Here is a 14,450-nt window from a genome sequence, read left to right as displayed (position 1 = left end):
CCAAGGAGCCCACCCCTCCTGGCACAGCAGGGAGGCTGCCCGAGAGCAATATTCACCTCTGAAACAGTCCCAAGGCTCTCAAGCAGCCATCAAATCTCTCCTTGGCAGGTCCGTCAGATGCCAACCCCACCTTGCTTTTTGGCCGTTTGCTCCTCAGAGAGGGCCCTGGAGAGTTTTTCTCCTTCGGGGTGTGTTGGGGCGTCTGACAATCCCAAGAGGGTGGGTGGGAGGCCGGGTGTGGAGCTGGGACGTGCGAGGGCAGGCTTGGTTTCCAGCGTGGGTCCCATCCTGCCTGCCCTTCCCCTGCCTGAAGCCCAGGGGTGCCCATGCAGCCGAGGGCAGCCCCGTCCCGATGTCCCCACGACTCTCGGCATCTCACTGCCCCACCACGGACACGAGGTCACTGCGAGCCCTGCACAGAAAGGCTGATTTTGTCCTGACTCTGCTCCTCCACTTTCATGGAGGAGGGCTTTCACTGAGGGCACTGGATGTGCCCCAATATGAACTTTTTACTTTTTTGTGTGTGTTTGTTTCTTTCTTTGCTGATCCTTTTTTGGGGTAAAAACGAATGGTTTTAGTTACATCTTGTCTAGAAAAAAGCACTTGGAATGGAAGTTCTGGTCCCAGCAGCAGGATTTGTCCCCTTCAGAGCGGCCAAGGGCCATCTTCTACCCCCCAGCTCTGTTCCCCTGCAAGGGTTTCAGTACTGTGAATTATTTCAGGGGCAGCCACCTGACGTCTGCCCAGCTCTTGGCCAGCCCAAACCTTGGGCCATGTGGGGAAATCACGTTCCTCGGCAGCACTGCCATATGTGACAGATCTTAAAACCACTGCTGGGTTTGCTCAGCTACAGCTGTGCATTTGTTTCATATCAGAAAATGTTCTGGCACCATGGGTGGAGGGGTAGGTGGGACAGGGGATGGACAACCAGGGGATAAATAAGATTTCCAGTGGGGGTAGCCAAGGTGGCTGCTGTACGGGTGCAAAGGCAGGAGCCCTGCCTATGGGCAATGGAGACAGTGCACGCTGCAAACAAACAAACAAATGCCACATCCAAAATATGCAGAGGGGGATCTTCCTCATCCCGTGAGAGCTGTGTGGCGTGCTCATCCTGCTGGCAGCTGAGCACCTAATCTTGCACTTGGGCTGGGTTCTGGATGAGGCAGATCTCCCCTGCTCAATGTGCCCTTCACAAGTGGATCTCTGGGAAAACACCATTTTCTTTTGGGATTTTGAAATCTACAAAGGGATGGCTGGGTTGGAGTGGTTGATCTTCTGAGGTCTGTTCCAGCTTGAAGTGCCCTATGACCCTGTGATGCCTGAGAAAATTTCCTTCTGGCCTTTCCACTATCTAACAGCTGAATCATTCTCCCTTAAAAACAGTACAGCAAACGAGAAGTGCTTCAGCGATGCAAACTGGTGTAAACTGGGAGGAATCGCAAGCTCCCAGCTGGCCAGCTGGGCAGGGGCAGCTCCCCAGCCCTGCAGCACGCGGCTTTCCTGGGGACAATTTCCGATCTCAGGGCGTGGTGAGCCAGGCGGGGGAGGAAAGATCTCGCAGACAAGTTCCTGCTTCGAGGGGAACGGGAGGTTCAGATTTCGGGCTGTTTTTCGCAGAGGCTTGTGAATGAGCTCTCCTTTTCCTTGAGGGAAGAGAAATGCATGCCAAACCCTGTGAGGAGGGTGGAAGGCATGGCTATGAAAATCCTGTTCTACCTTCCCAGCCTCTTCTCCTTGCCAGGGCGTTGGATGGAGGAAAAGGGAAGGAAGAGGGAAAGCAAGGAGCAGGCGAGCACAGGTCCTGGTGTGTGGCCGGGTCTCACTCCTTGCAGGGTCGCAACAGGTTGATCCAAGCCAGATCCCATCCCATGTCCTCTGCGTTGTCCCTTTCTGGCGCAGAGGCCAGCTGCCTTTCTGCAGAGCATCCCGTGTCCAACACGTTCCTCAGCACACAGCCCACGGCTGTCAGGGGCTCGCAGGGAGGGAACGCAGACCTTTCGCTCTGCTGCTCGGATCTTGACTCAGCTGCTGCAGAGGTGGCTATTTTTGCTGATCTGACATCAGGTTCACAGCAGCCTGCCCAACGATCTGTTTTGCAATCCCCCTTTGTGAGTAAGAAGCAGACTTTCCATTCCTGATTTAGCTAACTTTTTAAACTATCCAGGGCTAAAATATATGATGGGTGAGACAATGAAGCTCATATTTGGTGCTGATCCCTGCGAGGCCCGGGAGAACACCTCCTGTTTCAGAACGTTTCCTATTGACATGGGAGATAAAAAAAAGGCATGGTCCTGGATGGCAGCATGCTTCAAGAAATAAGTCTAACCTCATGTTATTGTAATTTATGACATCTCGGAAGGCTTTGAAACTCAAGCATTAAGCATGAGGCTTAAATTTCCAATTCTTTTCAAGCTTCTGCCATAGAAATGCTTACTATAAAGTCATTTCATTGTGGAATAATTTTTCTTTTATTCCTACACTTCTCTGTGTTTTGATCCCATGCAACAAAGCAGCCGTTTTTTTTACATGAGCAATTCTGCCTTTCCCTCGTGCCTTCTTTCTGAAGGTGTCAAAGCACATTATGCATCAAAAGTGCTCTCACCTCTGAAATGGCCAAGGTGAGAACGAAGCCTCTTCCTTTGCACAGTGAGCGAGGGCAGGGGAAGGCACCGTGCTGCCTGGAGTCACAGCAAGCCAGGATTTGAATTAGAAACCAGATCCACATGAATGTGGTCCACGTGTCCCCTTGTCACCGCTAAGCACAGGCCAGGTCTGTGCATACAAAACTCCTGTATTTAAATCCTTCATTCCGGCTCGGTAATGTTCGGTACTTGAAGTTACCGAGAATGATTTGACCCAGAAAGACGCTGAAGTGTCCTGCTTAGCAGACACATGGGCTCCTGAGGGAGGCCAGAGCTGGCTCCGTAAATCTTGGAGATGCGCCCAAAACCTGCCGCAGTCAGAAAGCAGGGCAGGCAGGGAGGGCGCCGGCCTCTGCAGGAAGCAGAGACGTCAAATAGTCCAGGGACAAGAGTTGTTGGCTTGTGTGTGGATGCCGGTAGGGACACGGGGCCGAGCAAACAGCTGCTGCGCGTCGGTTATGTGTTTTCTCCTTGCAGAAGTTTGTTCCCCCAGCAATGTGAGCACCCATCTCCCCTAATGGAAATTAGCTTCTCGGTACATGCCAACAGCCGTAAAACCTCTACATTAAAAGTGAGTGAAAAGCATTTTTCCCTAAATCCTCCACATTGTCTCAAAAATCTCTAGCATTCCCTTAGACTTAAGTGGTATTTGTTTACCTGCTTTGGTTCCAGCTCTGGAAACACCCTGGGCAACATGCTTGGCTTTAAGCATGTGAATGCCCTAGTAGCAACAGTATCATTAGTCTCATGTTTAAAGGTAGGGAAACAATTTTGGGATTAGGAAATAGCTGAGTTCCTATTTCAAACAAAAGGGTTTTTTTCTTTTTTTCTTTTTTTTTTTTTTTTTTTTTTTTCCTTTTCTTTTCTGCTCTTTCCAACCTCCCAGGGAAGATAAAAATATCATCTTTCCTTCCATGGGTTAAAAACATTCAGTGGATTTGGGGAATTCCTTCCTAACACTGGTCTGGATAAAAATAATTGTGTGATAAAAATAATAACTTAATGCTATAACCCTGACATGCTCCATGTGGCATCTATGGGATCCTCAAAGATTTTCCGTGGAAATCATTTTCTAAAAGAAACTAAAGTCTTCAGTGGCTTGTCACTAGAAAAGCGTTTTCTGCGTGATGCTTCTGTTTTTCCTTTACAAGATGTTGGATGCCTAAAAATGGAAGTTCTGTGACTGAAGCAGGACGTGTGGGTGCCGCGTGCCCAGCGCCTCCCATGCTGCGGCCCGAGCTGCCCCAAAGGCGGTGGGGACCGGCACCCACCACCGCCCCGAAATGTGCTGCCGTGTGAGCGGGCGGCTCTCCCGCGGGGAGCAAAGCACCCGTTGGGATGCTCCATCACAAAGAGAGGCTGGCCCTGCTCGGTGAACGCCGGCCGAGCATCTCGTGGAGGCCTGCTGGCCGAGCAGGGGGTGGCGGCAGGTCCTGTGGGGTGCCCTGTGCCAAACGCCTGTGTGGGAGCGATGGGTGTCTGCACGGCGCTGGGCTGTGGCCGCACGGGGCAGCTCGCCACGCAGCTCCGCCGTGCCGGCCTCGGGAGTGGCAAGGCGAGAAACAGCCGGGGAGTAACCAGTTCAGCCTTTCGGCTTTCATCTACCTGCGTTTGCGAGTCAACACCCTTATTTTTCTGTGAAACAGGATGTACGAGACCTCCCACTGCAATGGTAATTAAGAGGGAGACTTTCATATAAATCCAGGTGCCAGGAGTTGCGCAGGAGCTGATTTGTGTGCTGAGACGAGCAGAGATGACCGAAAGATTTCCCGTTCTGTGCCAAGAGCCTGGCTCCCCACGGCTCCTCGTGGCTCCCCTCACTGCCTCCCTTTCTGCCCCAGACACCCAGTCGCACCCATCGGCACGTGCTGCTCCGGGACGGTTCCACAGCCCCGGTTCCTGCCCAGGGCTGACACCCTGCCTGCCCTCCCCGCTTGCTGCCCTGGCCAGGGCGATGTGCCACAGATCCCCACACAGAGCTCAGCTCCTGGGCTGCTCACGAGTGCGTTGGGTCTGCGCGGGGCAGCGGGGCTGCAGCTGGGCCGATGGAGCCCTGTGGTGCTGGGAGCAGAGCCCCTGCCCTGTGCCTGGTCCGGGGCACCTCGCGCAGCCCCACGCCGTGCACGGAGCCGAGGCTCTGAGCTCTCGGCCTCGAGTCGCAGGGCCCAGCCCAGAGCCCGCAGCGGTCACCGAAGGCTCTGGGCGCCCACGGCCTCGGTGCCGTCCCAGGGGCGCTGCCACCGCCTTTTGTTTCCTGACACAGTTTTCGGCTCGCCCGCTTCGCCCAGAGTAGAGCTCAGGGATATGGTTTAGTGGGGACTGTTAGCGTTAGGTCAGAGGTTGGACTCGATGGTCTTGAGGTCTCTTCCAACCTAGAAATTCTGTGATTCTGTGATTCTGTGATGAGGGCAAAAAAAAAACCGGGACCGGGCTTCGGGAGGCGGGGGCAGGGCCGGGGGATTCTGCACAGGGGAGCGGCGGGACCACGAGGGCTGGGAACGGCCCCGGGACCTGAAAGTGCCGGAGTGGAGATGCGGGGTGCGGGGTGCGGGGCACCCTGCGGGGCGGCGGGGCCGTGCGGGGCCCTCCTGAGGGGGAGGCGCGCGCCCGCCCCGCGCTGCGGCACCGCGCCCCCCACCCCCCCGCTCCGCTGCAGCGTCGGGAGCGCGCCGCGCCCCCCGCCGGGCGTGCTGCAGCGCGGGGCGGGGCGCCGTCCTGACAGACGCGGCGTTCGCCCAGTGAGAGGCGAGCCTCCGGCCGAGCGGCCAATCAGTAGGGGGGGGACGGTGCGAAGCGGGGGGGGCGGGGCTCGGAGGGTAAGCGTGTGGAGGTTGCTATGGCCGTAACCGCGGAGCGGCCGCGCGGCGGGCCAATGGGAGGCGGCGCCGCGCCGGACGGACGGGCGCGGCGCCCAATGGGAGCGCGGCGGCGGCGGGGGGCGGCGGCGGCGGCGGCGGGCGGGGGGCGGCGGGCTCGGTGTGGCGCTAAAGGCGCGCGGCGGGCGGGGGCGGGGCGGCGCGGGGCTGAGCGGCGGCGGCGGCGGGAGGCGCTGCTCAGGTGAGGGCGAGGCGGCGGCCGGGGGGGGCTCGGAGCGGCCCCCGGGCTCCGCAGAGGGGACCCCGAGCTCCCGAGGCGGCCCCGGGGAGCGGGGCTGAGGCGGCGGCGGCGGTGGGGCCGCCACACAAAGCCCCCGTTGTGCGGGCCGCGCCCCGCTGCGGGCAGGGGAAGGGGCGGGCGGCGGTGGCCATTTTCTGCCGCCCGCAGCCCCCGGACGCGCTCCGCGATCGTGGCCGACGGGGCCGGGCCCTGCACCGGAGAGGGGTGGGGGTGGGGGGGCGCTGCGGGACCCGCCGCTTTGTTCCGCTGAGCCCGGCGGGTTCCCGGTTATTTATTTATTTATTTATTTATTTATTCATTTTTTGTGTCTTTTTCTCCTTCTCCGGGGAATGCCGGGTGCCTGCGCGATGAATGCGCGAGGCTGCGGCTGGGCGCTATTGTGAGGGGCACGGCCCGGGGAGGGGGAGGGGGGCGTTAAACAGGGGGGGAGGGAGAAAATGGGGGGGGGGGGGCTGCAATTAAACACTGCGGGAATGATGAGGGGGCTGCGATTAAAGCACGGGGGGAAAACGATTGGGGGGGGGCTGTGTGCGATTGAAAAACGAGGAGGGAAAATGCGGGGGGGGGGCGGCTCTGCAATTAAAACCCGAGGGGTAATTGATTGCCGGGGGGGGCTGTGCTGTCCGAGCCCCGGGGAGGTGCCCGATGCAGCGCAGAGCTGCTGTGGGGCCAGGCCGTGCCCCCAGCCCCGCCGCTCGGGCTGTCACCCGCCTGTCCCCGCCAGGTCCCGCTCAGCGCCCTGCAGGAGGACGGGGCCGGGCTGGGAACAAAGCCGTCCCCGGAGAGGTGTCCCCGGCAAGGGGAGCAGCCCCAGGAAGGGGAGCAGCGCTGCTTGGTCTGCACTGGACCCCCAGTGGTAATCCAGCACAGGGGAGGCGAGCGGCTTTGTGAGCTGGGGTAGGAGGCTCACATGTAATAGCGGTGGGCTTCTCGTGGCTTTCCTTGACTGATTTCTAGCTGCTCCTGGCCAAGAAGCCCATTTATTGCTTATGGGGTCCCTTTAGCATTTTCCTTTTTCTCTCCGAGGCTCCTCTGAAATACTTTAAATGTTGAGTCATCACCTCTTGATTTGAATTAAGCAGTCTGTAGTAAACGGTCTGCTCCTCAAACCTCTGGAGGATTCAATGACTTCATGCTTACTTTACATTAAAGTTGGACAACGTAACAATCCTCCTTGCCATAGATGGAGACACAACTATTGTATTTAATTACACGTTCTTCTGAGGGCGGGCATGTTGCAAAACTTCCAACAGTGCGCATACCGTAGCATGAAAGATGACAAACGCGGTTTGCGAAATCTCCCTTGCTTTTGAAGCTAACCTCTAGGTTACCTGCTGGAAGAGGTTACCATTTGCTAATGGGACATTCTCCAGCAGAAAGGATCTAGTGTGTGAATAAGCAAGATTTTAATGACCTGGGCAGAAGGTGTCTGGCTCGACCTTGTTGCTCTCGGGGTGGTTACAGATAAAACTGCCGAGTCTGGGAGTCCTGGATGTGCTGGGGTTATTAAGGAAGGATGCAGTTGCCTCTTCCTGATAGGTGCAGATTGGTAAAATGAGTGCACGTGAGCCCTTGTCAGCAGCTTTTCATTCACCTTCAAATTACCCGTGAAGCTGCTGGAAAATCTAACTTTGGTAGTCCTTGTGCCTTGCCTCAAGGTAAACCTGAGAGCTAGAGATGTTGTTTGGAACACGGCAATGTCAGTGTTCACAACTGCCAACAGAAGCAGGCTGTGAAAGTACAAAGTCTTATGTCTTTAGGATGAAAATGAGCAAGGCTTAGCTAGCTGGGAGGCTTGTGGAACCCCCAGGTGTCTATGAAGTGCTCATCTGTAGCTGGAAGTTGGCTTTTACAAAGTAAACGTTCTGTTATCTCACGTGCTGTAGATCACTGTGATTAGCTGTGCGCTGAACACTCCAATGTTCACTGTTTAGTGGAATTTGTGCTGACTGGCTAGCTTATGTTAAAATTGATACTCTTCTTTCTTTAAGCACCGAAGGCAAGTGTGTATTTTTCTTTTTTATGGTTCCCACTTCAATTGCAACGTACGCCAGCTAGGAAGAGATGGCTGGGTTCAGTTTAAACTGTTTTTCCTGCAGTGGATCTTTGGGTTAAATATGGAAGACCACTTTCAATGTATACAGCAGTTTGATTGTTCAGAAGGCCCCTGTGTATGCAGGGGCTTCCAGGTGCACGGCACCTTCTTCATACCATGGAAGACCTCCACAGTGTGTGGTCATCCGAGGGGAGATGCAGGTGTTGGTGACGGAGCATCTAATTGAGGGCAAAGCTCCATTCCTCAGTAGGAGCCTGGTGTATAACGTGCTTCTTGCTTTTCTCCTTTCCAATTTGCAGGGTAACTGGTAGCGGACACCTTCACTTCCCACAATGGCACAGAGATCGGGACAGGAAGATCCGGAGAGATACCTCTTTGTGGACAGGGCTGTAATTTACAACCCTGCCACCCAGGCTGATTGGACTGCTAAAAAGTTGGTGTGGATTCCTTCGGAGCGCCACGGTTTTGAGGCAGCCAGCATCAAGGAGGAAAAGGGGGATGAAGTGTTGGTTGAACTGGCAGAGAACGGAAAGAAAGCACTAGTGAATAAAGATGATATTCAGAAGATGAATCCCCCCAAGTTCTCTAAAGTGGAAGACATGGCAGAATTAACCTGTTTAAATGAAGCCTCTGTATTGCATAATTTAAAGGATCGGTATTACTCTGGGCTCATCTATGTAAGTACTAATTACTAGATTCATTACGGTTGCTAATTCAGCTAAACCTTATCTGATTCCCATTCCTTTACTTATTTGAAATGGAGGAAGTGGGTCTTGGCTCTGATTTTGATAACGTAAATACTTTGTGTCCTTCGCATTTAGATTAGTCCAGGGTCTTTTTCTGTGCTGTGTACAGGTCAGGAACTCTGTTGTCATAAAACAAATAATAAAAATTTCTCCTATGGAAATAATTCTGCAAGCATCTTTCAAAAATAGAATGCTAAATGGCAACTCTGGGTGCTTAGCTCATGCCGCTCATTAGAGTGCTTGCCTCAGACATGCTTAACTGATACAGTGAATAGTATCAAATGGCTTGTTTGAACTGAGGGCAGATTACAAAACCTAACTTTGCTGAATTACTGCCGTTTAATTGCTCATATGAATAAGCATGTATCTTGTTTTAACTTGCTGTGCATTAAAAATGCTAATAAGAGGCTATGCTATTACTTAAAAGTTGAAGTTGGAAAGTGCTAGGAATGCAAAATGTCTCTTTGGAATCTAATATCAACTTAGTGGGCCAGGAAAGAATGTGTTCAAGTGCTTAAAATAAACCAATAAGATAAAGCTTTATTTTTCAGTGGTTTTGAAGCGCTCGTTGGAACATCTGGTTTATTGCTATCGTTCTATCGAGTCAGAAATCACAAAGCCATTGATGCTGCTTTTGACCCCGTTCCTTCCTTGAACAATGTTGAATGAGTGTCTGTGGCACACAGCTAAGAGTAGCTCCTTGTCTCTTGGCAAACCACTTGCATAGTGACTTGTTGAGTCAGAGTATCACTGAGAGCTTCAAGTAGACTTTCTATCTTAAAAGAAGCTGCAACATCTGCTTAAATACTTGGCTCATTTTAATAAACACTTGTTCTAAAGCTTAAATCCATCTTATTTAGTTCCTCTAGTTAGTTGGCTTGTTTCCCCTTTCTGTCCAGGTTCTAGTCGGGTATGTCTTCTGCTTGACTCTTGGTAATATCTGGATGTAATAAAAAATCATACGCGACTTCAAAATATTATTCGTACCTGTGCTTCTGTGTTAGTTTCCTATGTGGGCTTCTGTTTTTTACTATTTCAAAGTCTTCCACCGAGAACCTTACAGTACAGCTCAGCAAAAAATACTTCTGGAAACCGCCCTGCAAGCTTATAAGTAAACTAAATGGCTAATTAGTGAGGACTGGATTGAAAATTAGAAGTAAACAAGTTGATAGTTCAAGTCGTGAGTGTACGTGTGAATCACAGTGCTGGCTATGAAATGCTGATTACGATACTTGTATCAGTGTAATGAGAGTTAAAACCTGCAGACTTTAAATGCCAAAGCAAGCTTTAATCTAAGGACTCCGCACAGGAAGCGTAGCCACAGATACTTCTGGAGGATGGCGCTGAGCACCGGTCGCTCTTCTGTATACACAGGTGTTACACTGCTGGGACACTTTGGACCACTGACAAGTTAAAACACTCTCTGTCTTGGCGGGAGGCTGGCTTATCATACATGTGGAGTTCCAGTGATACCATACAGGTGGCTCACCGCTGTGTCCCCCCACTCCGCTTCCCAAAAAGGTGCTCTGTGTTTTCACGCTCTCAGTGCTGAGGCAGGCTCTAAAACTTGGTTCCCTGGCACCGAGCAGCTGCTGTCACATAGGAGGATTACTGCATCAGTGTGTTACTCATGACCTCCCCGCCCCCAGGCTGGAAGAAGTTGGTTGGGATCAAGAAGCTAATGGATTTGTTGGCCTTAACTGGAGGTCTGAGTTCCAGCGGTGTTGCTGGAGGATGCCGCTATTACCAAGAATAGTTACGGCTTGTTTGCAGTTAAACCCCCACTTACTTTGGGGGTGTGTGTGCAGGGGAAATCAGTTGTGAGCACTGTTGGAGTAGAAGCTGAATATTGGCAAAGATCGATAGGCCAGAGAGAAATCTCATCGGCAGTTGGAGCTGATGAGAGTGCTAGCAGGGTTCTGGTTCTTATCTCCATCAGAGATCCCTCAACTCCTTCAGCCTTGAACTGTTGCTGCTGCCTGTGTAACCCCCTGATGTAGGCTCGGTATGGAGAGCCAGAGCTAATGGGGCCAGTGAAGTGCACTATGGCCAGCCCTCCATGGCGAGGGGCAGCTGAAGGCATGTTTGTGTTTCCAGATAACTAATAACCAAACTGGGATCTTTCATTTTGGTGCTGACCGTGAACAGTTAAGGTATAGAAACCACATCAGATTCACCATCTCCTAATTGTTCATAGGCAGCTCACAGTGTTGCCTTTCTAGGAAGCAGAAGGTGTTGACTGAAGTAGACACCCGTTTCCTTTCAGTCCCTAGAAAGGAAACAGGAGCTGGGGAATTTGGCCAGCTGTCTAGTCATCTGTCTGCAACCTACCTTGTCAAGATGAGACTGCTGGAGGACCAGGAGGACTGACTAAAGCTGGCTCACGCCAGTCGGCATGACCTGACCGGTGGTGCCCATCTCATTGGCAAGAGTTCCAAGTGACATCTAACAAGGGGCGGTGAGGAGCTCTGGCACTTCTGATAGCTGCCACGTGCCGTGACCATGGCCTCTGAGTTGTGTTCGTGGTGTGCTGGGGGAGATGGATACAAATGGAGAACGGGAAGGCCAGTGGCTTGCCAAAGGTTGTACACGCTTGGTTCTTTATTTCTTTCTCATCTCCTCATGACAGCACAGAGGATGAAAGGAAGCAGGACTTGTACAGCAAATGCTGGGCAGAAAGGTTGGAGTATCAACGTTGGTGATTGCAGTTCTGCTTAGGAGATGAAATGACGTCATTTCTTGCTCCATTTTTAACATCACCTACTCAGTTTCTTGCTGTAAGGTTTATTTTCAGCATAGCTGAAGAATCTTAAAGCACCTTTCCTAGAGAATGTGTACTATTTCGGCAAATTATTCTGAAGTATACTACATATCATCACCCCGAGGAGGGGCGGATCTGTCCTTACAGCCCCTTGTGCTTGGACTTTTTCCTTCTCAACCCGCTGATGACTCAGCACAATGCTGCCCAGTCTCCCAAATGATCTGTGCTCATGTTTAAGAGGTTTGGTCGTTGTGAAGTGCGAGTGTTGGTTCTGTGGAGGTAGAGCCTCCAGCACACTTCTTCATTCCTGCTGCATTTGGTGGCAGTTTTCACTCTGGTTATTGTAGGTGATTTTTTCCAGACTTTGTGCTAGGGATATCAGCATTTCTTATGGCAAGGATGTATCACTTGATCACTGATATTCTTTGGTGTGTAATTAGTAATATTCTTAAGAGCAGTCAGAATCTGGAGGTATTCATTGTAAGGTGCCCAGGAGGACTACCGAAAGGCTGGGGATTATTCTGAACGTTTGGCGTGAGTATGGCTTTGCTCAGGTTAGTCTTGTGGTCATTTTTCAATATCCTCTTGCCTGATGAGCTGAGGTCTAGATGCATTTCTGGGGGTGTTGCTGTAAGAAAGGGGCGTCATAAGTTCTGGTTCACTCACTCAAGCTGCAGACCTTGGTGACCATCTTTATTTTTACGAGACCTGGGTGTAAGATGCCCCTGTGAAGGCTTCCAGGTGTCAGCCCTAGATTGTAGTTTGTGGTGAAGCTGCATCAGGTAGACAGGGTCTTTAAATCAGACCACAAAACGGAGGCACCCCCTGGATTTTAAGGGTCCATCAGCCACGAATGCTGTGCCATTCTCCGGACCACCTGCCTTAATGCTCTGTGGCAAGCTGCGAGGTTGCTTGCCGTGTCACTGCATCATGAGGTTCCCTGGGGGCCAGCTTCCAAACTCACAGCCCAACCCTGTGTGTGAACGTGGGAGGTGGGTGCTGAGCTGTGGGCTGCCACGAATGGCTCGGGTGGTGTGGTGTCACTTGGCTGTTTTGGGGCCGGGGGGCTGAAGTCTGGCTGAAGCAGTGGCTTTGGGAGCTGTAGCTGTCATCTCCAGCTGAATCCCTGGGGTGAAGGGAGGCGTTAGAAATGGGCCTCTCGTTTTGGTGGGAAGGGATGGGGCTGGCAGGAGAGGTCACCAAGAAGGAAGGATTTTGTCAGAAAGCAAAGTGCTGGGGAGAGATGCTGCACTTCACGGTACGGAAGGGCAGAAACTTTGCTGCTTTGATGGAGAGCTACAAATAAGGTCTGAAGGCTGCAAAGGAGCCCCTGGTGTAGGAGGAAGCATTTTCTCCATCTTGTTTCTCTGAGCATTTTGCTATCAGCAACATCACGGTCTATTCAGGAAGGTTATACATAGACGTGTCAGTTATGTTCAAAATTAGGTTTCTATGTGAAGTTTGCTACCCAAGTTGACTCACAGGGCTGGTCTGAAGGAAAGAACTGAGGGAATATATTTACTGTTTTCTTCTCTCTGCACTTGGAAGAGAAAGAAGTTGGTTTGATGGCTACTTACTGTGCGATTCAATCATTTGTTTTCACTTCAGAGCAATTTTTTTTCTAAGCTCTGGATTGCAGTACACTTCTAGGGATGCTACACTGCTCCTAGGACTCTGAACAGAGGGCAAGAGTGTTCCCGGTCACTAAATGTCTCGGTGCTTTGTTAGGCAGTGTTCTGGATGCAACTTACTTAGTATCTTGAATTAAGTCACTTCAGCTTTTCAGATGGTCAAAATGCAGCTGGCTGCCAGGATCAGGAATGCAAATACCTTATTTCTGCTGAATGGAAGGTGAGCTGTTCTCAATGTTGCAGGCGCTGGCAGTGGTTGAAAAGAAAGAGCTAATGACTTACGATTTCTAAGATGGGGGCAGGAGGTAGGTGAAACTAAAGCTCTGCTTTTGTGTCAGTACTTCCATTTTGATGGAAAATGGAAGGGCCTTCCTTGCCTTCTTAAGCATGTTTCAAGTGTTCGTGTGTTAATAAATACCGTGTGAATGGAAAAAGAGCCCCATGCCCATCTTGTGAACGAGCATTTTGTTAAAGCAAAATGGATTTCTTTCTAAATACACCTGCAAACACTAATAGCATGGATCCTGCGTGGGCTTGGCACAGCTTCCTGCCTTTCCAGGAGAGGAGAAAGCTGAGGGAAATGTCTGAGCACATGACTGCATTTTAATGGTCTTGATGGATAAATGCCATCTAATATCTGAAAAGCTCCTGGAAAGGTGGGTAATTGTCTACCCGGGGCTCTGTAAAAGTTCCGGAGTTTGATTTTTGTGGTCTGATTGAAGGAAGATGCAACAGGACCAAAAGTCTCTTGCTTGTGCAGTCAGAGGTTCGTGCTCCTGTCCCCACTAAGATGGGATGAAGGCATTGCTCACTTAAACACGGAGTCTATAAAGCCTAAAAGATGCTGAGTTCGTTACAAATCTATTCCAAAACGTGTTGCTCCCTGGGTTCCACCCTAGTCCCAGCTCTCCTGGGTGAGGAGGTCCTTGCCCACAGTTGTCTCTGGGGCTTTGGGATTCCCCCGTAAGTCACTGCTGAACCACTGAACAGCTTCCTGACCTTGCTCAGACAAAAGGATTAAAATGAACTTAATAAAAGTCCTCCAACACTTGACTCCTCTTCAGCCTGTGTCAGTGTCTGTCCCACCTCTTGCCCTGGTGTCCCTGGGGGATGTTTCCTGGCTGCTGGCAGTAAGGGAGCCTGTGACTGAGATGCAGAGAGCCCAGACCTGGCCCTGGGAAGGCTCGGTGGGGACGTGTGGCTGAGGCTGCCTGCACTGCAGGTGAGGTTGAGTTGGAGACGAGCGGTTTTGCTGCTGTTTGAAGAACAGAAGGCTGGGGAAGCGGTGTTGGGGAAAGGGTTAGATCCAACTCTGAAATCTTCCACAATTGAACTATGGATTTTTACCACCCACCCCTCAGTTTTATTTTAGCAAAGACTCTTCCAGAAGGGTTGGAAAATGTTTGTGTGGCTCTGAGAGCCTGGAGAGCTTTACAGGGAGAGCAGTAATTAGCAGCATGTGCCCACTGGTTTATTCCTACCAGCAAAGAAGAAAAT

At 51.7% G+C, this 14,450-nt stretch overlaps 1 protein-coding gene across 2 annotated transcripts in view; it reads left to right on the top strand.

Moving 5' to 3' along the window:
- The first annotated feature begins 5,654 nt into the window (after window positions 1–5,654).
- MYH10 (myosin heavy chain 10) overlaps window positions 5,655–14,450 on the top strand; it is a 104,027-nt gene continuing 95,231 nt past the window's right edge. For both annotated transcript variants that reach the window (XM_084491805.1, XM_084491804.1), the window contains exons 1-2: window positions 5,655–5,699; window positions 8,115–8,492. In XM_084491805.1, the coding sequence (XP_084347931.1) occupies window positions 8,148–8,492 (345 nt within the window). In that variant the 5' untranslated portion in view covers window positions 5,655–5,699; window positions 8,115–8,147. The remainder of the gene's footprint in view (window positions 5,700–8,114; window positions 8,493–14,450) is intronic.

The sequence above is a fragment of the Aythya ferina genome (assembly GCF_964211825.1).
Source record: "Aythya ferina genome assembly, chromosome: 18".
Lineage (NCBI taxonomy): Eukaryota > Metazoa > Chordata > Aves > Anseriformes > Anatidae > Aythya > Aythya ferina.
The sequence above is the reverse complement of the archived record's forward strand: the minus strand, read 5'-3'. Positions and strand labels throughout refer to the sequence as shown.